The 24,072-nt window shown below is 47.9% G+C and overlaps 1 protein-coding gene across 7 annotated transcripts; it reads left to right on the forward strand.

Annotated features, from left to right (window-relative positions):
• The first annotated feature begins 511 nt into the window (after window positions 1–511).
• Window positions 512–22,170, forward strand: THAP4 (THAP domain containing 4). Of its 7 annotated transcripts, none has more exons than XR_012831293.1 (7): window positions 512–588; window positions 1,480–2,636; window positions 11,639–11,798; window positions 14,765–14,874; window positions 16,230–16,333; window positions 18,499–18,650; window positions 20,632–20,669. XR_012831293.1 is itself a non-coding variant. In XM_075716296.1 (7 exons), exons 1-7 carry the CDS (start codon window positions 512–514, stop codon window positions 21,106–21,108), a joined length of 1,749 nt encoding a protein of 582 aa, XP_075572411.1. In that variant the 3' UTR covers window positions 21,109–22,170. The 7 variants fall into 7 exon arrangements, 5 of the variants coding, with proteins under 5 accessions (XP_075572411.1, XP_075572412.1, XP_075572409.1 ...); XR_012831294.1 differs by lacking the exon at window positions 20,632–20,669 and adding an exon at window positions 19,110–20,624; XM_075716296.1 differs by lacking the exon at window positions 18,499–18,650 and adding an exon at window positions 21,076–22,170 and having other exon boundaries at window positions 20,632–20,739.
• The last annotated feature ends 1,902 nt before the right edge of the window (window positions 22,171–24,072 follow it).

Genomic DNA, 24,072 nt, shown 5'->3' on the forward strand with positions numbered 1-24,072 from the left:
TTTCGCTCGTTCCGCACGACGCTGGCGGGAGCGGCCCATGACACGTACGCCCGGGGAAGTTCTGACATACAGGCGCGACCATCATGCTGTACGGAGCCGGCTGAGCCCCGCCCCTCTTTCCCCAGGAGGGTAAACCCCCTAGGCCCGCCTCTCTCCGGAACGCCTTTGGCGGCTCGGCCGCCGCGGACCTAGCGGCTTGTCGGGAGGCGGACGCCCTGCAGCGCCGAAGAGGCAAGCGAGCGGCGCCGGGAGCGATTACCCCCACCTTCCCTACCCGCCCCACAGTATCAGCGCTGTACGGCGGCGCTTCGGCCAAAATGGCGGCGGCCGTGTGGCCGCCGCCATCTTGGTTGACGGCAGTGCCGTACAGAAACCCCTTCCTCAGCGGCGGAGGGGGCGGCCGGGGTGACCTGGTTCCGCCATCTTGCTGTACGGCTGGCGGCGGCCCGGGCCGGCGGGCGGGGGCCGGGGCCGGGGCGGGCCCGGCCGGCGGCGGCGGCGGCGGCCGGAGATGGTGATCTGCTGCGCCGCCGCCAACTGCTCCAACCGGCAGGGGAAGGCGCACCGGGGCGCCGTCTCCTTCCACAGGTAAGGACGCCCGCCCGGCCCGCTTCAGCACCGCCGCCCCCGGCCCTCTGCAGGTGCTGCGGCCGGGCCTCCCCCGTTCGCTGGGTCCGCTCCGGCCTGGCCGCCTGGCTGGGGCAGCTGCGTGCCCCTGCGGCGCTTCCCTCGCCGTGCCTGCCCGTCCCTCCCCGGCACCTCCGGGCCCGAGCGGCAGCGGCTGCCCTTTGTTTCCCTCAGCGCTGGGGACCAGCTTTGGGCTCCTTAACGGCTCCAGAAATCGGCTTGGCAGTGGGGACTTCTCTCCTGCCCCTCGCTGCCGCAGGGCCCGGGCCCCAGGCTCACGCCTCGGCCTGTCCCCCCGCCTCTGCCTGTTCCAGGGGCCTCCCTGGGTATGATGCCATAGGTGAGTCCCCAAGAAAAGGTCGTTATCTCAGACAACCGATGCGAGCCCATTTAGAAGAGGCGCCTTGTTCAACTACTCGGGGTCGTTTTTCAGTCCAGGCATTTTTACACCTTATTAATTATACCGGGTGTAAACATCAACAGGGTTGCAGAGACAGCAGGTGGACAATGCATTGGCCGAGCTGGGGTGCTTCGGTGTTTGTCACATCCTCTGTTTCTCCTCATTCAGACGGGCTGCTGCATTTGTTGTAGGGTGGATGAGCAGCTAAATAATCGGTCAGTTGCTGATGAAAAGGGAAACAATACTTTTTAGTTGTGCGCTGTTTTGTGAAACAGGGCTGTTAATGGAGGGAATGAATATGAGTGTTTGGCCCAAAGTGAAATAATTCTCAAACAAGTGTAACCTGCTAAAATACCACTTTCATGAGAATTTCCTAAACCTAAGAGTATCAGTCCGTCTGATTTCCAAAATGCAACTTACTTTTCCATGGTTTTTGTATGTTTGTTTTTCAGATTCCCTCTGAAGGATTCAAAGCGTCTGATTCAGTGGCTAAAAGCTGTTCAGAGAGACAACTGGACTCCCACCAAGTATTCATTTCTTTGCAGTGAGCATTTCACCAAAGACAGTTTTTCTAAGCGGCTGGAAGACCAGCACCGGTTGCTGAAGCCCACTGCTGTCCCTACTATCTTCCAACTTGTAGAGAAAAACCACGACAACCTGGATTATGTCAGAAACAGAAGAAAAATAGCAAGTCAGGTGCCACTGCAGGATGGAGAAGACCCAAGGGAAGGAGGCTGTGAGGTAGTTCAGAGGACCTCGTCTTCTGGCCAGGACTTCATGGTGATGCAAGGGACGAAAGAGATGGAGGAGGCGACTTTGCAAGTGGAAATTGGATCGATGTCTGAGGAGGAGGAGAACCTCCACAGCCAGCTGGACGGCCCTCAGAGAAGGACGTTAGGTGACCATTTGGTTGCAAAGCCTGGACCTCAGAAAAAGTCTGAGAGATCTTCTGTGGAGGACTGTCCTAAAGCTAACTGGATGGGAAGCTGGGTAGCAGACAGAAGTGGTGTGTCAGTCGACGACTTCATGCCTCCTGCCTCTGGTGCTTGCAAGTTCATTGGCTCCCTTCATTCTTACAGCTTTTCCTCTAAGCATGCCAGAGAGAGGCCATCTTTCCCAAAAGAGCAGCTAGAAAGGAAAAGGCCAAAGAGAGATGTGGAACCAAGCTGCAGCAGCCATCTTATGGGACACGATAAAGCTGTAGCAGAAGGCTCCCCTACTTCGTCCCTCACTGCAACCCCTCAGAAACCTTCCCAGGTTTTGTCGGCATCCCCAGCAGACCTTACCCCTCAGCCTGCCACGGAGGCTGTGGTGGGGCGGAAGGGTGACACAGATGCCAATCCCATGTCAATCAACGAGGTCATTATGTCGGCCTCAGGAGCTTGCAAGCTCATCGACTCCCTCCACTCATACTGTTTCTCCTCCAGGCAGAGCAAAAGTCAGGTGTGCTGTTTGCGTGAGCAGGTAGAAAAGAAGAATGGAGAGTTGAAACTTTTGAGGCAGAGGATCAGTCGCTCTGACAGTCAAGTCAGGAAGCTGAAGGAGAAGCTAGATGAGCTGAAGAGGATCAGTTTCCCTTACTTGAACAGCCTGCTATCCCAGGACTGTGGTCAGTATTTCCAGAGGCTTTGCATTGAGGCAGAGTAAGAGGCTGTTTAAGTTAGAGGTCATAAAGATGTGATGGGTAAAAGATATGAGAAAGGTATGGCTTTCGAAGGAGAAGTAGTAGCTAGTGTTAGACCAACAGATAGAGGTGAGAGAATTAGCTTTTTGGGCACACAAGCTATTTCTTATATCTCAAAATTTTCTGAGATGATTCCTGGTGTGCAATGGGATGTTAGGTCGCGGTGTTGTGGACAACTCTCTTGATTTTTTTTTTTTTTTTTTTTTTTCCCTTACTGGATTATTTTAACTTGTTTGTGACTCAGTAGCACCTGTTAGGATTTGCCTTCCTTTGGAGTGTGCCTGTGAACTTTTTTGTGTGTTAATGAGCTGCCATGGGCAGCAGGTGTGTGGGAAAGCTGTTGTGGTCTTCTCCAGTGATGTAAGAAGTACTTCTGATCTTAGATTTCATATACGGCATTCAATACTCTAAGTGAGGTGGTAGGTATCAAATACGACATGATACCAAATATGTCATGATACACAGGTCACTTTTTGTGACTGAATATCTGTGTTTGGTTTGATCATTTCTTCCCTTGGAAGGCAGAAGTCGTCAGGAAGCAGATAATAAAGTAGGAAGAGGTGGAGAATGACTTCTCTATCAATTAAAAATAAAAAATTGACACCTGAAAACGTAGGGGAACTCAGCAAGGGACAAAGTCATGTAAAAAGGCTGTTGCGTAGAAGTCAAATCAGGCCATAACCCTTTCTCTTGCAAGAAAAAGAGTGCTTTAATACACAGCTGATGAAACTTTTGCACAATGACTCTAGTTGCAAGATGCAATTCAGGGCAAGAGTTTAGGAGCATCTAATGATGTTTGTGTGGCTGCTGAGAAAATGTTGGGTTGCCTGTGAAGGATGTATGACTTGGGGCTTTCTTGAAGAAGTCGTCACCCAGGGATGGTTAGGTATCCCCTCATGGTAATTCTCGCAGCCATTATGAGTTTTCTTCTCCTAAAGAAGAAACCTCATGGCTTCTTCTAAAGCCATGTAGTATTAGACATGGTCAGAAACATGATACTGGCATAGAAAGACACATTCTCCAGACTATTATAGCACTCAAGTGCAAGAAAATAAATCCCAACAAAATTCTTGAAGATCAATACCCAATGCTACTTTTTCCATGTGTCTTTAATTTTCCAAAGTGTGGGAAAAGTCATGCTTTGATTTGGGTAAAGGCAGGGAAAAGAATTTTTTTCCCCCATGGGAATCAACATAGTCTTATTTGTACCTTCTAGTCTGTATTTTTGTATCATTTTGGTATCAAACTAAAGAAAAGTAACTAAATACAATTTTAAGGTTCCATAATTGTCATTCTCATATATATATATATATATATGAAAAAAAGGGTGTCTAGCTTTGTTGGAATACCTTCAATGAGATACTAATTGCAAGAAGAGTGTTCTGAAGGATGTTTTTCTTTATTCTAGTAAGCACTATGATTTTTCTTTTCTTTCCTGAGATGGATGTTCTTATACATACATCTTTGAGAACACGAGAATTATATATTAAGAATATCTTCTATAAGAGCATAAGAATTACATATTCTGTTTTCTAAGGGAAAATGTCGATTTTCTTAATGAATTGACCAACTTGCTACCTGTTCTGTCATCTCTTATCAACAAAACTGGAGGTCAGTATGTGAAAATGAATCATTTCAGTGATTACAGCTTGGTGCGATGGGAAGTTCTTATGGAACCCTTTGGTCAGTGATTTTTTTAAAGGGCTTGTTGGGGGCTAGCTGGCTTTTTTTTTTTTTTTTTCAGTTTAATCATGGTGCTCATCTTGCTCATATGCCTTGCGTTGGTTTTTTTCTGCTCATAGTAATAGTTTATGGCAGTCAAAATACCTGGTTAAGTGCAGCTGACTGCTGCTGGGTAGAGTCTGGTTTATGCCTAGACACTAATTCTTGCTGTAATGCAAAGCTGAGTTGAAGAAAGGCTTTTTGGTATTCATAAAAATACAGTCAGGTAACATATTAGGTTAATAATAATTATAGTCTTTGTTAGTAGCTCCATTTCAGTTGTTATGGATCATCTGATATGTAGTTGGGGTGATGTTATGAGCTGTGAACTTGAGCCTGCATATTTTTTTCTTCTAAAGGCAGTGCCTTTAGTAACTGACTGGACTGACCGTGCAGGTTGTTACGTGTCTGCATCCCAACTCCACACACTGTGGGACCTCTCTTTGCTGATGTTCAACCTCTTCCACAAAATTGTGAGCAGAAAAAATGAGCTTTAGGCCTGCACCCATTAAGCAGATCTTCATTTTGGTACTAGTTCTCAACTGATATTTTCCTCCAATGAGACAAGTAAATTTCTGTTGGCTGTATCCAAACTACAACTGGATGGAAACAGCAGGTTTCTGCAGAACTGCTGCACACGTGGTCCCTGCCAGCCACACTTGAGAACTGGTGACTCAGTCTGGGTGAGTTTGGCTCAGCGTGCTCAAACTGTCACAATGCTCTCAAGCAGTGTTTCCCAACCTGTCTTAACAGGGGTATCGACTGACTGGTTTTAGGAGAAGCCCTGGGCTATTGCCTGCACAGTTCCCACAGTGACCTTTTCCACCTAAACTTTGCATTTGCTTGCTTGTTTGGTAGGAAAATATTTCCTTCTGTTTTGTGGGCCACTTCTGAGGTCCACAGATCAAAGGTTGAGGAATACTTCCAGCAGAGGAGTGTAGTTAGGCACAGCGCACCAGGCAGAATGAGGTTAGGTGCCTCTTCTGGAGAACAACAGGATACACTGGGAGAAATTAGGGAGAGCCAGCAAGCAAATATAGATTCAGTGTCCTGAGGAAGGGGAGACTATTCTAACAGCACTGTACTCTGATACACAAGTACTATCTGACCATCGTGTTCTGCGTGAAGGTTTTGCAGCTCTGCAGCATCATACTCCCACAGTGCTAGCACAGACAGGACATCCGAGGTGCTCCTTTCACAAGATCACCTTGTCTTGTGCTCAAGTTTGGTGCTTTTGTAAAACTACATCTCCCAGCAGGCACTGGTATAACTGTCTTACCTGATCATGAGATCACTTCCCTTACAGCCATCTTATGAACCCTGCGCAAAAACATTTTCTCGTGAGCAAAGGTGGTTAGAGAGCTAGACCAAGCAATAGAAAAATAACTCTGCAAACTATGGCTGACAGTGGAGCAAACGCAGGTATGATTCAGTGAGATTGAAATGTCTGTATTTATCAGAGAGGTAAAGCTGTTAGAATTGAGCTGTTTGAGCATATGTGCAGCCTCTTCCACACTGCGTGTCTGCTTTCATGAAGGTCATATTAAAGGCAGGAGAGTTTGCAGAATGGGTCCATGTGAAAAATGGTTAGAATTTTGCTAGGAATCTGTAGGAAATCATATTTCCTTCCAGCTTAGATTTGTCTTTAAATACTTGTGCAAAGCCAGCGTAGAGATGGGGTCATTTATAATACTTTTTACATGCTAATAAAGGACAGTTGGCAAACTTTGGAGACAAGCATAATGACTTGAACATTAAATGTCAGGTTTTGTGGCAAGATGGATTCCTGATGCCTGGTCTGTGGGGCCTGAGGAGGTGTTCCCCATGAAGGTGGCAACAGGTTTTCATTTGTGTTGCAGAAAACAAATAGCAAAATCATATTCCTCAGTGGCAGTGAGAAGTGGGATTGTGCAAGGATGCGAGATGCTGTACTTTCATCTGTCAGAGTAGGACTTGAACAGCAATGGGTCCCTGTCCAGTTTAGCTTGAAAATGAAATGCTTATAATGGATTGCAGAGATATGCTGTCAGAAAAATTGCCTTTACCAGGGCAGGCACGGCTAACCTGGCCACTGCACATTAACTTGGAGCTAGATTTTGGAAGAAAAATGCTTTTATTCTGAGATGGTGGGTGCTGCTTGTGATTTTTTTTTTTTTTTTTTTTTTTCCTGCCTTGTCTGGGACAGGAACAACAAGGGTAGAAGGCTGGTCAATATAGTACAGTAGAGTACGTGCGTGTTAGAACAAGGGAGCTATAAAGTAAGCTAAGAGTGAGATAAGGAGTAGGAATATGTGTGCATAGGTTAAGAGCAGGGCTGAATCTGTGGCAGAAGGCATCACAAGAGAGGCTAGGTGAGACTTCACAGCAACTATGGCCCAAGCACATGCTGCCTTGCAGTGGGTGGGAGGTAAGCTGCCTCGTGATCCGCATGGTAGCAACCAGTGTGCAGGCACCAATCTGACATGTGGCAGGTTGGGGATGTGGTTGATCAGGGTGATGGCTCTTTCACTGCCCCCTTGGAGAGAAAGGCAGTTGGAAGGGGGGAAACAAGACTTTTTGCTCTGCTGTTGCTTTTTTTTTTTTTTTTTCAGTGGAATGGTCTTGGTTTTTCTAGGGTTTTTTCCTAATAGCCTATACAGCTTGTGCAGTAAGCATTTAATTCTGCAGTGACTCACAACAAAAAAACAGCTTGCAACTAGGAAGCAATGAAAACACTAACTAAGGAAAACTTGAGAGAAAATAAAACATATTGAGGTAAGCTCAGGTAGGATGTTTGGGTTTCTCATAATAGTGTATAATTTAAAAATGTTTTCTCTGTGTTTTGTAGTGCAAGAGAACTCTTGACAGTAACTACAGGCACTGGAGCATTTTACTACAGAGGTTAGAAACAGAGACAATAACACATTGGTGCTTGGTCATGAAATTAATTACCAAGATAGGCTGTAAGATGAAAATTTGTGAATATAACCACATGCCCAGCTTCTAGAGCATAGAGCATGTCAGCTAGGAATGCTTTACTGGTTTACTGGGGGAAGCATCAGCAAAGTGCATAAAGAGGTGCAACACTCAGGGAAGGGCAGCAGAGTACAAAACCACCTCCTGTACTTAAATATGGAAAAAGTATGCCGAACAAGGCTGCTCCTTAATTACTAGAACCTTGATGATGGTGATTTAAATCCGGTAAGTGACTCGGATGAAGAAAGGACTGCAGGAGGCTGCCCAGCCGTTGCTGTAGACTCTGCACTTTGAAGACTGAGAAGGTGCTGTGTGAGTTGGTTTGATTTTTGTTTGAGGTTTTGTGGTGGTTTTTGTTTGGGGTGGGTTTTTGGGTTTTGGGTGGGATTTTTTTTTTTTTTTTTTTTTTTTTTTGGCTGAAGTGTCCTGCAGCAAGTATTCCCTAGCTTAGGGGAAATACGTTAGCTACCTTGTTAGCAACCAGCTGACTGCTCACACAGCAGTTTTGCTGATAAAGCTGTGCAGGAATTTGTGCCAGCATAGCTTTCTGTGCCAGGGATAGGATCCCACTTGAGAGCCATGCTGGCTGAAGCCTGTGTAGACATGGCCCGAGGGGGCTGTCCATGCTTTGTCTGGTTTGTCTCATGGCAGGGAGAGCACCCTGTCTCCTGCTGCAAAGTGTGTACAGCCAGTTGTAGTCTGACTTTGTTACAGTGCAGGGAGGGATTTGACTTCTGAACCCTCCATGAATGGGAAAGATGTGGAAACAGTCCATCTGCGAATTCGGAGGGATGAAGTGGTGTCAGATGGTGAAATGGAGCTGACTTGTGTGCCCAGGACCTGAGCATGGCAGTTTTGGCCTGAGTGGCTTCTTGAAGAAAAGATATTTAGGTGATCAGGTTGCTTATGTGCCTGTAGTTTTGTCTCCCAAGCTGTTGCAACTTGTGAGCATTGTGGCTGATTTCAGTCGGATTTTGTAGAGGAGTGGAGGTCTCCAAGATGCTGGGTCCCTAACGGCTCTAAGAAAGTGTATCATCTGGTATGGGAGAGTGACTCCAGGAATGTGCTTGTTAAGAAAGAGGCTGTAGTGTGAGCTTGCCTGTTATTAGGTAAAGGAGAAACTCTGCATGTGGATGCAAGACAACCAGCATTAAGAGGACCCCATCTGAGTCTGAAGCTTTAAACATGCAGAAGGGTGGACAGTCTCTTGCACTGCAAATTCTTGGACGTGGTTTGTATTCTTGATACTGTCACACTTACTTTTTAAGCCATAGTAGCAGGTTGTTTGTAAAAGTGATGCGCCAAGAATTTAGATCTTTAAAAAGGGAAGTACGTGCTCCTTCATCAGTGAAACTCCTCTTGACAGTGACTGCATCTATAAACCTGTTGTTTGAAACAAAGCAGGTCAGCAGAAAAGATATTTTCCTCTTTAAACTCTACTTTTTGTTGCTGCAGTAGTCTTGCATTTACCCACCCCAGCTGTGACATAAGAAGCAAATTTCTTTTCAAATCACCACCTTTTTTTTTTTTTTTTTTCTGATGTACTCAGTCTCTCTCCTGTCTGCCACCCCACTCTTGCTTTTCCACTCTCTTGGCTCAGCCCTCTGGCACAGAAGGCTGCCAGGTTGAAAAAAGGACTTAGTCCACTAGTCAGAGACCAATACCGAAGGTAAGAAAAGCACTGCATGGGATGTGATCAGGATGTGTTTACTCTTCTGCGCTTCACTGAGTCTCTGGTCCTTATTCCCACCAGCACTTCTGTTGCTCTCGCCTTTTCCAAGCAACATAAGAACTAAAAACCTCATGTTGGCTTCACTGCCATCCAGGTAATTTGGAAAAGTAATAATGGTCGCTTGGCCATGTTGTTTGCCCAGTTGCCATAGACTTCAGAATATACAGTTACATCTTCACTTTTCAGCTGGCTGGAAGTCCAGCTCTTTGGAAATGAGACTACCTTGCCCAGTCAAGCACCTCCAACCAGGCTGGACGCTGCATAGCAAGGCAATGGGGTCAAGCTGTGGGTGCTGGAAACGATTGGTTGGCTTCTCTTGGTTTTTAACAGAGTCTAAAGAGTGGAAATGTCTAAAGCCATTTCTTTCATCTGTCATTTTGATGCTTTTTCCTGAAATGCTGCAAGGTTGGTAAGCAGAAGAAAATGAAGTGGCCTATTACAAGCACTCTGGTGACAGAAAGCATCCTGCTACTAGGCTTTGTTGCCACCTTCTGACCCAGGAGAGGGCAGCAGCAGCCCAGGCTGCAGTCTCTTCTAGCCTTTCCAAAGCTTTGCTCTCCCCTTCCACGGTGGAAGCGTAAGCCTGCAAAAAGCTTGGAAAGAAATGCAGTGTATGCAGTAGCAAGTGAAAGGCAAATACTAGTTGGATGGGGTAGCGATACTCTCCTTACTCGCAAAACTGCATGCTCCTAACATGAAAGCAGAAAGGGAAACTAGTTCTTACGAAGCAGTGTAGAAGTATGGGGTTTCTTGTAGGAACAATTTTGGGCTTTTGTTATTGGTCATCACTGCATTAAGGTCTTTGCTGCACCAGAAAATAATGTTCTGTTGCTTTGGTTGCTCACAGTACAGGTGGACGATGAAATACTGTCCGGTACACTAACACTGCTGTATGGATTGTAGGAACCCCTTCTTAACACCTTGGTAAGCTGGTGGTGAATGCACAGGCTGGCAGGACAGTCTTTGCAAAGGCTTGTTCTGATGCTGTAGATTTTTATCACCTATTTCATAGTGAGCTCTCATGTTTTCTCATGTTGCTTCACTTGCAGCATACTTTGGGAGCTCTCATGTTTTCTCATGTTGCTTCACTTGCAGCATACTTTGGGATAAAGAAGAGTAATTAGCAGCATCTTGCTGACATGCTAGCTGGCTTTCTAAACCTGCTATCTGTGGGAGAATAATAAAAAAAGTGGTAATTCTCTTTTACCCAGGAGAGTTTCTGTTCCCCCTCCTTTGGCATTCCAGGTGTGGACTTTCCGTTCTTCCTCCTCGCTCAGTCTTTTTAGCTTGACGTTTGGGACTGAGCACAGTGAAACTCAGACTGATCAAGCAAATTTTTACGCACAGCATCACCTTTTTAGGTCATAATTTCTCCCTGCAGCTCAGTCTGTGCCTTTTAGCTGGACAAGTATCTTGTTCTTGTATTAGGTGATATCACTAGGTGTGGAAAACAACCCCCTTCAACTCGCACTCTGCCAGTATGAGTCATTTATCACATGAGTGGGAGGAGGACTTTAAGTACATTTCAGTCATACTTGTCTACATAACGTAGCTAACCTAGAGTAGTGGGCACCTCATTTCTATTGGTGTTGGTCTTTCCTGAGATTATGTGGGTACCGTATCACTTTCCCTGCTTATACCTTAGGAATGGATCTGCTTTGCTGTTCATGTGGCTTTAAATTGTCTGGGTTTCTGTTTCTTGGATTTTTTTTTTTTTCGGGTTATACCCTCTGAAATCACAGCAAAATGTGAAACTGTTGCTTATCAAAGCTCTTCTAAAATGATTCGTTAAAGAAGTTTTAACTTGGTGAAACAGACCTTGGCTGCTTCTTAAATGCAATGCCAAAGGGTAGTAGCTTTCTCTTCCATTTATGCTTTAACTTGCAGGCACCCTAGTCTTTTTAAAATGTTTCACTTAGCCTTAATCCAGAGCCTAAGCAGAACAACTTCTGAACAATCCGTGTCTCTTTGTACAAGTGCAGGTTTGTTAACATCTTCAAAAAAATTACAGGCAAATTTTGATCTTGAGTATGTATGCAGCCTGATTTTTTTTTTTTTTTTTTTTCCTCTGAAGTGGGGACTCATTTCCTCAGTCTCTGAAACAAACAGGAACGGTACGTACTCAGTGCTTGAGAAGAATCTGGCTAGAGCATTAGCAGTTTAATTATCATTTAATGATAATTCTTTACACTGAGATTTCAGTCTTCTTCCTGGCATGTAGATGGAAGGGGGCTTTCTCTTCAGATCAAACTACAGAGAGGAGTTAGAAATGGACCACCTGGAAAAGTGCTCTATGTGAGGCCAAGAGCAGGTTAGAAAACTGACCTACTTTCTGTGACTGTTGGTTGTTCCCCGTCTCCCCTTGCACCTTGGAGCTGACGCTGCTCTAGAGAAAAGTGTTGCTGCTGCGTTGGACCATTTCTGAGGTGTTTTGTGTTCACCTCCACTCAGCTGTAAGCAAGCTGCAGAGCACAGATCCATGAATTTTGTTTCTTCATTCTTTCTTCTCCCTCCACAGAGACTCCCCAGCTGAATCCTGTGATGGAGCCCCTGTCCTGGATGCTGGGCACCTGGCTCTCAGACCCGCCAGGAGATGGCACTTTCCCTACAATGAAGCCCTTCCAGTACCTGGAAGAAGTGCACATCTCTCACGTGGGGCAGCCCATGCTCAACTTCTCGTAAGTCTAGGGGTTTATCTGTGTTGGCAGCAGCTTTTGGATAGGAGCAGGCATAGCTCCAGTGAGATTTGTTGGTTGTGCTTCTTTTCTAGTGGCAAAGTAAACAAGTTTTCACCTACCAAATGTGACTATGTAATGACTGCATGGTCTGACTTCTGTTTTCCTTTAAAACTTGTGATTAATTCATATGCTGTTGCCACATACCCAGAGCTGCACACCTGCAATCACTGAAGATTCACTAGCCCAAGAGTACAGTGCACTTCTACAGAGCTTTTCAAAAGTGAGTTCACACCTGTGAACTCATGCAGAAGCACATGTGTACAGGATCAGGACTGTGGCCATGGTGCAGCGTACAGTTCTTGTGGCCTGCCAGTCTTGAGGGTTACATAGTGAGAAGTAGCTCAGGGTGCTGCAAATGTGACTCTAACTTAGAATAGGGAGAGTAACTTAAGGTACCAGGAATGGCCTCAGCATGGGTATCACTATTGTTTGTCCAAATTCTGTACTTGCCTTTGAAAGACCAGTGATCTTTCCACTTTAATGTGATGTGCACTGGGGGCATATGTTAGCCAAAAGATGTGCTGTCCTCATGGCCAGAAAAAAGCCCACCATTCTTCTTGCTGGTGGTAGCTGTCTAATTAGAAATGAATCTTCAGGTAATAGCATTATGACTGTTAATCATTCTGCTTTGTGAAACTCCCACTTAGAGATATAATAAATGAAGGAGCTATGGCATGGCTGCCAGGCGTGTCCATTTTAAACTGTGGTCCTCAGTCTTCACCACCATGAAAATCTGAGAAAAAATATAAGCGTTTAACAAACTGTATGGGATAGGAGGCATATGGCTTAACTGCTTTGGCTGCAAATAATTGTTCTGAGAGAAATCAAAAATAAGTTTGGAGGAAGAGAAGTGACATGTTAGCTAACAGTTCGGTGCTACTCCAATACTTATTTGGGAGGGGTGAGTTGGAAAGTTTGTTGCTTTGAAAACCAGAGAAAAAAATAATTATGAGATGCTGACGCTGTGTGAAAGATGGCCTGTGTTCCTGGTATGTGCCATTTGTTGTGACAGAGCTGCCAGCTCAGCATGTGCCATTTTTAGTGCAGTTTCCAAAAGAAACAAAGCTCCAACAGTCATGCTCTGTCTACACCTCCCTCTCCAACTTTTGAACAGTTGCTGATTTGAGTTGCCTTTTTTTGTTTGTTTGTTTGGGGTTTTTTTTTGGTTGGTTGTTTTTTTTGTTTGTTTGTTTGGTTGGTGTTTTTGTGGCAAGGAGATACACAGCTCAGAGCTGTTGAGCTCTGGGAAGCATCAGGAAAATAGGCAGCAGGCTTGGAGGACAGAGACCCTGTGCCTCCTTGGCTCCTGGAGCAGTGCCACTTGACTGTTACTAGACAGTCCATGTGTCTCTTGAATACTCCAAACACTGAAAGAAGCCTGATTTAAGTTCATTCCTCCTTTGATTCTAGATGCTCCCACCATGAGGCACAACTCTGTAGGGTGCATGGCTTCACTAGTTGCAGAGCACAGAGGCTGAGATGCTAGGACAGTTCTTAGCAGGGATGCAGCCCTGCACCACTGATAGAAGTAATTTCTTATTCTTTCTATAACTACATGGTTAAAAGGAGACATCCTTTATATAGAGACAAAGCCAAACATGAGGAGTAATTTGTGTATTTGTTCCCAGAGATCACTGGGGAGCCAGAAGCAGCTGCAAGGCACCCAAACTCCTTGCTAACTGCATGCTTTAGCTGTGCTCCCCCTTCCTTGTCTCTAGTTCTTTGAAGCCCACAGGTTTCTTGTACCATGTGTAAGGGTGCTATGATGCTGTACCTTGTGCTGCTGGTTTTCTAGGAAATGTTGACTCTGCATGATTCATTATATTTTTACTTCACATATGAAACACTTGCTTTGGACTTTTCAGCTCTCAGTGCTTCTTTAATAAATAAGCTTCTTGGTCAAGCTCTTCTTGCATACTTGCCCTATTACCACTGGGGTGGCAGCTGATGATACAGCATATCCCCAGTCTCAGGACAGGTCACGGTGGCCATGGTGACTGGTGTTGGCTGTTTCCAGCAGGCACATCCCAGTTGCATAGCACTGGCATGTGTGGAAACTGCTGTCACATGAGGGAGTTCTGGGTGCAGATTTAGCAGCAGCAGCTCTGAGGTTGCCGCTGTCTTCTTTCCTGTAGAAGGATGCAAAGTGGGAAATTCTATGAAAAACAGTATGAAAAGAGATTAGTCTGGAATAAAGAAACACCAATAGGATAGTCCACTGCATTATATAGATACTTAGCTTGCTATCATGTTTAAGCTGCTGTTTAATTTATTTACCTGTGTAGACTCAGGAATGCTGTAGCACTAATGTAATGCATGAACATGTGTGATATATATATATAATCACCCATGTTATGGGTGACCCAACATACAACTCTAAGGCATCATGAAAAATAAATAAGAATCTGAGCTGAACATTTTTTTCTTTTTGAAGGGGGTGGTGAGAGAAATAAATCTGCTCTGTTACTGCCTGCAGCAAGTAATATACAAAAAACCAACTTGCCAGGTTTAAAAGCTAAATAAAGATGGTATTGTAATTCCAGATATTTATTTGAGAAAAGAAAGTATTTGAGACAGAGTATGGCTTCAGCATCTGTGAAATGTCTGACTTCCTGAGGGAGTTTCTGAGCTAGCTCTTAGAAAGATACAGGACCTGTGGAAAGTCTGAAGTTTGAACTTAAATAATTAACTCCATCCAGCTCTAAGAAATAGCTGTGCCTGTAAAGTAACCATATTTTTACACGTTTACATCCCAGCTGTGAAGTATTGTCAGTCTCTTACTCTTCAAATACTACTGCAGGCAATCATGGTTAAATAAAATACTGTTTCCTCTGAGATGATACCAGGCCAGACACTGTATTTTCAGTGCAACACACAGATGCTTTTGTATTCTGATTTCCCCTCAGGTTCAACGCCTTCCATCCGGACACCAGGAAGCCCATGCACCGAGAATGTGGATTCATCCGCCTCAAACCTGACACGAACAAGGTGGCCTTCATCAGTGCCCAGAACACAGGTACGCACCTGATATGCACGCTGAGGAAAAGAAGAGGTCCTTACCCTGCTATGCCATTTCATCAGATTTTCCAGAAAATTATTTCACCTCTCACAGTTTCATTTAATTTATTTTCACTACGGGTTCAGTGTCAAAGAGCAGCATCTCTGAACCCACAGTGAAAATAAATTAAATAGCTTGTGTCAAAAGCACTGCGTTTCTAGACTGACTGTGTGGCTTTGCCCAGATGGTGTGGCTTTCTAGCTTTCTGTGACAGGAAAGGACTGCAAGTCAAAATATCGCTTATGCAGGAAACTCAAGGGGTATCCTTTCCTCAACTGATATGTTGGTATTTGCAGACGTAGCTTTGTAAACCAAAAGAACCCCTGCCTCTGTAACAAGAATTGCAGTCTGAGCCTTAATGATGGCAGATAATAAGTGGCCAGTGACATTCTGCATGCCTTCGAAGCATCCTAGCCTTTTTTTTTGTGGAGAGGCAGAGGGAATGTGTACAGATAAGATGCTTTGTTCCCACTGCTCCTGTGAGTTGGCCACAGTTGACTCTGTGGTAGAAATAGAGAGGTGCATGTGTTGGTTCATGAGCTCCTGGGTCTAGAGTCCTCCTTCTATTGCTAGTGTCATATTTGGCCAGCTGCTCCTTCTAAGCAGGGGCAGATTTAACATTGCACTTAAACTGTTGTTACCACTGTCAACACTTGCCATATTTGTTTCTGCGGCGCAGGGTAGACTTTGTGGCCCTGGCAAGGTGGGGCTGTGGTGGTTTTAAACCCCCTTTGCAGCCTCTCCATCCAGGAGCATTTGGTGTGACCCATATAGCAGCATATTCCCTATTAGAGACCCTCTCTGGCCTGTGGCACTACCAAGAGCCTCCGCAGCACTGTAACAGGGGAGCTTCTCTCCTACCTTTCCCTTAACAATCTTGGAGAGTAATCTCAGTGCACTCTTCTTAGCTCCTAAACTAGGAGAATCTCCCACTGTCTGGATGTGCCTTCGTACTTGTTAGACACCTTACAGGGACTGAATGAGAGAGAGAACCACATCTAAATTATTTTAAGTGAAAGAGTGTTAAAACCGAGTTGATGCTTAAATTTGCATCTAAAACTCCAGAGCAGGTGCTGAAGGGAAAACTGCCTGTTGTAATGCAATACTCCATCCTACATGGTGTGAGTAAGTCTGGCTAGATTTTTCTAAGCAGCGTTACGTGCTTGAGGTTGCATGGATTTGCAGTTGTCTGTATGTGCTAGGTCAAATAAAATCATTCTTCAGGGAGAGTGGTGGTCTATTACATAGCCTAATAATTGCGATACCATAAAGTAACCTTTGTAGCCTAATAATATGACCTTGCTTCTCACTAGGTCTGGTGGAGGTGGAAGAAGGGGAGGTGAATGGACAAGAGCTGTCTATAGCTTCTCACTCCATAGCCAGGATCTCCTTTGCCAAGAAGCCCCACGTAGAGCAGGTGAGTGCACATGCAGTGAGCAATTCACATAGTATTGCTAGCCCCAGAAAGTGTCTAGTTGAGAGGATAGGTTGATTAGCATGCTTTAATTACAGATTGCCATCAGGAGTTCTTGGAAATATTGCATGGCATCCTGGCTTATTCTTTCTGTAACAGCCTACAGAAGATATTTCGTACAAGACCCAGAGGGATCGTTAAGATAAGAACTGATGCGCTGAATCAGACCAGCCAACCCAGAATCCTGTCTCCAGCCGTGGCCAGTTGCAGGTCCTTGGGGAAGAGAATAGGAAAGTCTTGTCTAAATACCGTTGTATGGCAGTGGTGTTACTTCTTAACGCTGGTCTTCTGGATTAATTACAGTATGAGGGTGCACATGTAAGGTACTTCCAGTATTGGGCCTCATCAGGATATTTTAGAAATGCCTGCCTTTCACTGGCGCTCCACCTAGTCTCTGCAAATCTTGCTTGCTTGCTTTTCAGGGCATTCACAAGTTACTATGGGTTCTCTTGCCATGTGTGGCTGCTTGTCATGGCTGGGCACTTGCTGTCAGTTCCAGTCTTGGTTGACTGCTTCTTGGGTTTTGACTTTTTTCTTTTTTGTGTGTAGTGGCAGTTTGTTGTTGACACAGCTGGATGGGGTGCAGCCAGCTGCGAGTAAGATGGCAATGCTGGAGTTCGTGTGGCATACTGAGGTCACCACTAGGATCCTAGCTGTCATATGAAGTTGTCTTGGCTGACTAGCAGCTGAGAAAGCAAAGTTGAACAAGCTCTCAGAGTAGGTACTGGCATGTTCTTGCCTCTGTTTTGTTTTCTCTGATAACATGTGAACCAAGTGACTGCAGTTTCTGAACAGTGACAAGTGAGGTGTGGCTCTCAGGAGAGAAGACACTACTTTGATTGCAGCAAATACAGTATTGTCTTATTCTGGACCTTAAGGCTTAATTTTGCAACCTAGTTTTTATGTGCTATAAAACCAACCCGTAGATAACTGAGAGCACAAGTTTGTGTAGATGCAGCCAGTGTCATAAGCGTGCTCCGTAAATTCACTGATGTGCCAAAAGTTCTATGTGCCTACACAAACAATGTCCTAACTCCAGAAAGGCAGTTCTAACTCCCTTGCCTTCAGATGCATATTTTAAGTTGTTGGGTTTCTCCTTTCCCAGGAGTAGCTGTATTGCCTCCTTGTATATTGCCTCCTTATTGTATAGCAGGAGAAATAAAGCTTTTGAATACTATGGATATCACCAAGGCAGCGGAACACTTAATTGCAAACATTTAAATAAAATGGGCCGCCCTCTCGGAGTCGCTGCCTGAAATGCGAGCAGATGGACTGGCAGGAGGAGAGGGGGAAGACAACAGAAAGCCACCAAATGTCTTACTGGTTGAGGGCTGCAAGGCTGGCTTTGGCTGAAGGCTGGAAGGGGGAACCTCCTGAGCTGAAGGTCCATGCTCACCTGGCACCTGAGGGCAGTTCAGGCCCAGGTACTGGTCACAGTATCTGGGAGGCCCTTGCTGCTGAAGGATGTGGAATGAGAGGGTGTGGGAGGTAGCTAGCTCCCAACATGTTTTCTTCTTCACCAAGAACAGCGTAAATTGTCCATGGAAATGAAGAGACCACAAGTGTTGTGAGAAGGGCACGTGTGCTGCTGCTTTAGTTGCTCGTTTTGAGAAAACTTCACCATAATGTTGTGTTCCTGCTGAAAAGTGATGGGGGATGGCTGTGGCTCAGCGGAGCCATAATTCAGGCAGGAAGACCCATTCCCTGGGACGGGGCTGTGTTGCAGGTTCTAGCTGGCATGGCTGTGCTGAGGTGCAGGTAGATCCCCGTATGGACAGAGAGGAGCAGTCCCTGGGGGTCTGTCCCTGCTAGAGGTGATGCTGACAGGATATAAGGCACAATTGCAGCATATTAGACTCTTCCTCTCTGAAGAGCGAGTGGCTCTCGGCTCCCACTCTGTGCATATAGATAAGAGATGCTCTGCAGGGAGCAGAGGAGCACTCTTAGACTGGGTTTGTTTCCAAACACCCTGCTCATGTTCCCCTGCAAGTATCTGGAGAACAGGCACATTTTCAAATATTTTTAGACTTCAGGACTGTCCTTGCAGTGTGTGGGTACTGAGGGAACTGGCTGATGCGCCTGCAAGGCTGCTGTGTTATCTTTGAAAGGTGATGGAGATCAGCGGAGTTTCCCGATGACTGGAGACCCATGGCACGTGGGTTACCCATCTTCAGAAAGCGCCTGAAGGTCAACCTGGAGAGCTACAAGCTGGTCAGCCTCACTTCAGCCCCTGGAGATTTCTGCACATATCAAAGAGAAGGTGATTGGGCACAGTCAGTATGGTTTTACCATGGGTAAATGGTGCCTGGCTGACCTGGTTGTCTTCTGTGATAAAATGACTGGATTTGTGAATGAGGGGAGAGCACTGGCTGTCACTTACGTTGAATTCAGCAATTTCCCACAGCCCTTTCCCAGTGCTTCATGTTTCCTCTCCTGTATGGGAAGTTGCTACTTCTCCCCGTATGTTTCGGGTATACATGGAGCTTGCCCTCCCACAGTACCATCAGCCAGCCTTTGATTTAAGCTCGCTTTTAAGAGAATATCCCCCTCTTCTTTTTTGCCCAGTTCATTTCATTTCATCCTTTTGGCATTCAGACTTCATTGTCTAACCTGCAGTGGGCCGTTCAGAAACCCTGAGCTAAGGTCACACGTTGTGAAATAATTTCTTGTTAAAGATGAGTGTCTTTTGTATTCCTTTTAATTGCCTTTTCCTGCTTAGGTTATTTGAGGAACACTGTCACGCATTACAAAGAAAGTCTGATCTGATCAGCAAATATTAATCAAAACATCATTTGTGTATGACCCTGTTCCTGCTGTCAATAACAGCGGCGCATTCTGCACAGCCCTGCATAGCTTCTCTCTCAGCTGGCAATAACCTCCTGGAAGGAGAATGTGATAGATATTGGCATTAAGGGCACACTGCGGGCGTAGGAACGGATGTCTTAATGGAGAAGATGCTGTCTCGGAGCATGCAGACTGGCGATAGCTCATGGATATGCTCTTGAGTGACCTTCACTGGAAACGAATGCATTTGCAAAAGCCTCTGCATTTTAGGAATTTCTAAACGGGGTGGTTTAAGTGACTGCAAATTAGTCGTGCTTGCAGGTTATCCTGCTGTCCCCAGGACTTTGTTTGTGTTCACCCCTGGAATTATGTTCGGCTCAGAAAGCAGCAAGGGGCCACCAGGCAATATAAATAGCTCTTCCAGATCATGTGGAGCGAATCTGTGCTGAAATCATGCGAAGGGCCAAAGTGCTGGGTGCATGGGGTCCATGTCAGGCTGCGTCCTTACAGCAGTGCTCACTCGGGGAGCTGCCGTGCCCTGGTGTCATCCACATGGCTATGGGGCTGTCCTGCTGGGCCAGGCAGCTAGAGTGATGCCCTCCAGACCATTATCCTGGAACAGGAGCTAAGGTTCAAAAAGGATGGTCCTGCTATTCTCCTTTATTTCAGCAACACCTAGGAGCAGGCTTACAACCTGTGCTGAACACTGGATGCTTAGCCACTCCCTCCTCCAGTTTGGAAGCTGCTGAAGCCTGGGTTCAGGCATCTACTTGCACAGGTCCTAAGTGGTCTAGCTCCACAGGGCAACCCCGAATTGCCTCTCCTGACACTTGATGCAGCACAGGCAGACTCACAGCCTGCCCAGGTGGAGGGATGGGGACGATGTTGGCTATCGAGCCCTCTTGATGGATGGCAGCACTCTTCCTTCCTGCCCCGGGGCTGAACCCCTGCCTGGCTGCAGGTGCATGCCGAGGCTCAGCAGGCTCTGATCTCCCCATGTAGCATGAGCAATGCCTTACTCTGGCACGGTGTGGTGACCTGCAGAGAGCCCGAGTGGTTTTGAAGGCCGCCTTGGGGACGTTGCCCAGCGCAGAGCATCTCCCTGAGCCGCCAGCCAGGAGCCACTCCGCTGGTGGAGGGATGTTGGCCTGTCTGTGCTGAGGCCTGTCTGTCAGTAGCAGTGCCAGGACACTGTGTTGCTCTGCGTTTAATGGTCTTGGGGCTTGGAGCTGGTATTTTGGAAAAGGTTGCCTCCTTTAGGAGAGAAAACCTCTCGTTTACTCGCATGGCTGTAGTGAGCATATCCTTCCATCTGTGGTGCGTTGACGGCAAACACAAGGATGGCAAAGGGAAGGTAGAAAGCACATATAAGGAATTTAGCCTTGTGTGTCTAAATTGTGGCTAGTGTGGATGCTGTTTGCTTGATTTCATTATTTCTTTTCTTACCCCCTTTTTAGATTACCAGAAAATTCAGGCTCAATTCCGATGGGAAACTTGAACAAACTGTCTCAATGGCAACCACTACGCAGCCCATGACTCAGCACCTCCACATTACCTACAAAAAGGTGACGCCCTGACACCGGGAGGGCTGGGTCTCCCTGCTGAGGGTGAGGAGTGGGGCGTCATGCATGGAGAGCAGTGGCAGCTCAGGAGCACGGCATGGCAGATCCTGGAGCTGGCTGCCTGCGCTCGCCCCCAGGGCCACGGAGCTGCCTGTCCTGTCGAGAATGTTACTCAGATGTTTCTGTAATGGTATATTAAGAAAAAAACAAATAAAAAGCTTTTATTTTTATGGCTGTGACTTGGCATGATAGCAGAGTGGCCTGCGTTTCCCTTTTGCTCTGGCAGTGGTTACAGAGGGGCTTTTTGATGCCTGTTCATTAGTAGGCGTTGTGTTGCAGATCCAACCTCCTGGCCCCTTCTGTGCAACCTGAATGATGCCACAGGATCAGGAATGGATTTACGCTGCAGGGACAGACCCTGAGAACTCCAGCTTCTGCCTAATGAAATTTGGCTTAAATATTTGGAGGGAGCACCTATCTCTTGCTGAGGGATGGAGCGAACTCTGTCGCAGGACCTGATTCTGGCGGTTGCATCCAGCTGACTTGAAAGGACTTGGTGCAGTCCTGGAGGTCAGGACCAAACCTTACCTAGCTTCAGTGCAGAATACCACAAGGGTTTGCGTGACAACTGTGAGCCAACGGGCAGCAGGAGAAACTGTGAACAGTGGGGATTGATCTCAGCAGTTCTTTTTTCGAACTCGGGGGTCATGAGGCAGCCTTTGACCTTCATGAAATCTGTCATCGAGTTCCTCAGCAGTGAGGGAGGCAAAGGTCCAGCATTGCTTCTGGCCTACAGCAGAGGTAGGAGAGATGGTACTGGCTGCATTTCTCCATCGATTGTCTCCAAAGGCTTTCTGTGGTGGGTGTGTGGCTCTAGGGAAGGCCTTGGCAGTGACACTTCTCTCTCACAAGCTTTCTGATGCCAGCAAAGAAGGCCAACGGTGTCCTGGACTGCACGAGGAGGAGCGTTGCCAGCAGGTCAAGGGAGGAGATGGTTCCCATCTGCTCAGCAGTGGTGAGGCCACCCCTGGAGGGCTGTGTCCAGTGCTGGGCTCCCTGGGACAAGAGAGACGGGGACAGACTGGAGAGAGCCCAGCAAAGGGCCACGAAGATGGGGAACGGACTGGAACATCTCTCCAGTCCTCACCGGAGATGGGCTGAGAGAGCTGGGACTGTTCAGCCTGGAGAAGAGAAGGCTTGGGGGATCTTCTCCATAGATATAAATGTCTGAAGGGAGGGTGCAGAGAAGATGGAGCCTGGCTCTTTTCAGCGGTGCCCAGGGTCCAGCTGGCTCAGGGTGGCCCTCCTTCAGCAGGGGCTTGGACCAGATGACCTCTGGAGGTCCCTGCCAACCCCAACCGCTCTGTGAGTGCGTGATGCTGGCACAACCACCACCAACAGGGACTGAAAGGGGCCTGAGCAAATGCAGAGGTGTGAAGCATGCTGCCAGATGGGTTTTGCATCACAGGGTCTGTCTCAGGCTGGGGCAACAACTCCTGGGTGCGCCCCCGGGTGCACTCCCCAGAGCCTTGTGATGTCACCAGAGAGTCACAGTTACCCTGCGATGTCACTTGCGGTGGGCAGCTATGTACGCCAGCGTCACGAACTGCCAGCGGCACACTGGATGTCAAGTCCTGTGGGCAGCATCCGAGCCATCGAGTCCTGCCAACAGCACACCAGACATTGTGACCTGCCAGCAGCTGAGGAGCCATAGAGTCCCGCCAGTGGAACCTGAGCCTTTGAGTCCCGCCAGCGGCACCCATCAATTCCTGCCAGCGGCAGACAAAACATCAAGTCCCACCAGCAGCTGACAGGACACTGAGTCCCAGCAGCAGCACTGGAGGCGTCCAGGAATGAGCCGGTGGTGCCGGGAGCTGACAGGAGCTCCCGGCGGGGGGACACCTGCCCCATCTGCTTGGATCCCTACCAAGGCCCCGCTGGTGTGGACCCATGTGGGCACGTTTTCTGCCACGCCTGCATCCAGCGCTGGGCTGCCACCGCCATAGCTGCCAGCTGCCCGATCTGCCGGCGGCCCATCGTGGCTACCCGCAGCCTGCAGGTCGAGGATGATCATGCTGGGGTGGCCCGCCGTCGCCGCAGCCGCTTCCATCCCTACGCAGGGCCGGGGCAGGGGCGACAGCAGCAGCAGCAGCAGCAGCAGGGCCCCAGAGGTCCCCGGCGCCGGAGATTCTCTGCTGAGAGCAGGGAGCGCAGCCCCGCCGTGCCCCGCCAGCGTGTGCGGAGCCTGTCCTGGCAGTGGGACAGCGATGGGCACAGGCGGCTCCACTACCCGCTGGTGACCAGGGAAGATCCATCATGGCTGCGGAGGGTCCAGGAGGACGAGGCGGGCTCAGGGGACCACACGCGCCGCCTCCCCTGGCTCCGGTTCTGAGTGGGGCAGCCAGACCCGCCGGGGTCCCTCTGAAATAAAAACACTGGGGATGCTGAGAGTGGCCACGCCTGGTTTCTTCCATGCCAGTTTGCTCATCCCTGCAGGGATGGACCCCTGGAAGGGGAAGGGGGAGTCCCCTGGGACTCTTCCAAGCAGATCCCCGATGGGGCCAGTGTCTGCTCTCCTGAAGGCCAGGGTGGGGAAGGATGCTGAGATGGAGGTTTGGGGGAGACCCTTCTCTCCTCTCCTGGTCCCACACACCCCCATGCTGTGGAGGGCTGTGATCCCACAGGGGGGCTCTCCGGGCTGGGGGAAGCAGCCCTGGCACAGCCGCCTGCTGAAGGGCAGCTGCCTGCACTGCCCACGGGAGAAGCGTCCCCAGCCGGGATGTGTCTTGTATTTAGGGGTTCTCTTCTTCAGGGAAACCCAGAGCCCTTCCCCACTCCTCTCCAGCTGGGGAGTACTCCAGGGCATCCCCAAGAGCTGTGCGGTGGCAGCGTGCCCCAAAGGGTGCCAGGCCCTCGCTGCCGCCCTGCTCCGTGCCCTCCCGCAGGCCGCGTGGCTGGGAGCTCCTGGCATTGGGGCTGAGCTGCTGCGCGCACCTGCCTGCTGCCTTGGCAGACATTGCTTCCCAATGAGCAAACCCAAACATTGGTGTCGAGAGTTTTGGAGGCTGTGTCTGCCCCAGCAAGGGCAGCCAAGCATGGGGTGAGGCTGCTCACGGTGACCATGTCTTCTCAGTGTCTTCTGGGCCCCAGAGACTGATGCAAAGATGAACATCTCACAGAGATTTAGATTGGAAAACACTGGCAAGCAGGAGGTGGCTCTTTGGTACTTCCCAAAGGCTCCCTCTGAGCAGCAGTCTCTCATCAGAGGTCCCAGGCCGTGCCAGACATCGAGGTGGCCCTTTCTGTCCTTCCCTGGCACTCAGGGGAGCAGGAGGC

Source organism: Pelecanus crispus, chromosome 9 (assembly GCF_030463565.1).
Source record: "Pelecanus crispus isolate bPelCri1 chromosome 9, bPelCri1.pri, whole genome shotgun sequence".
NCBI lineage: Eukaryota > Metazoa > Chordata > Aves > Pelecaniformes > Pelecanidae > Pelecanus > Pelecanus crispus.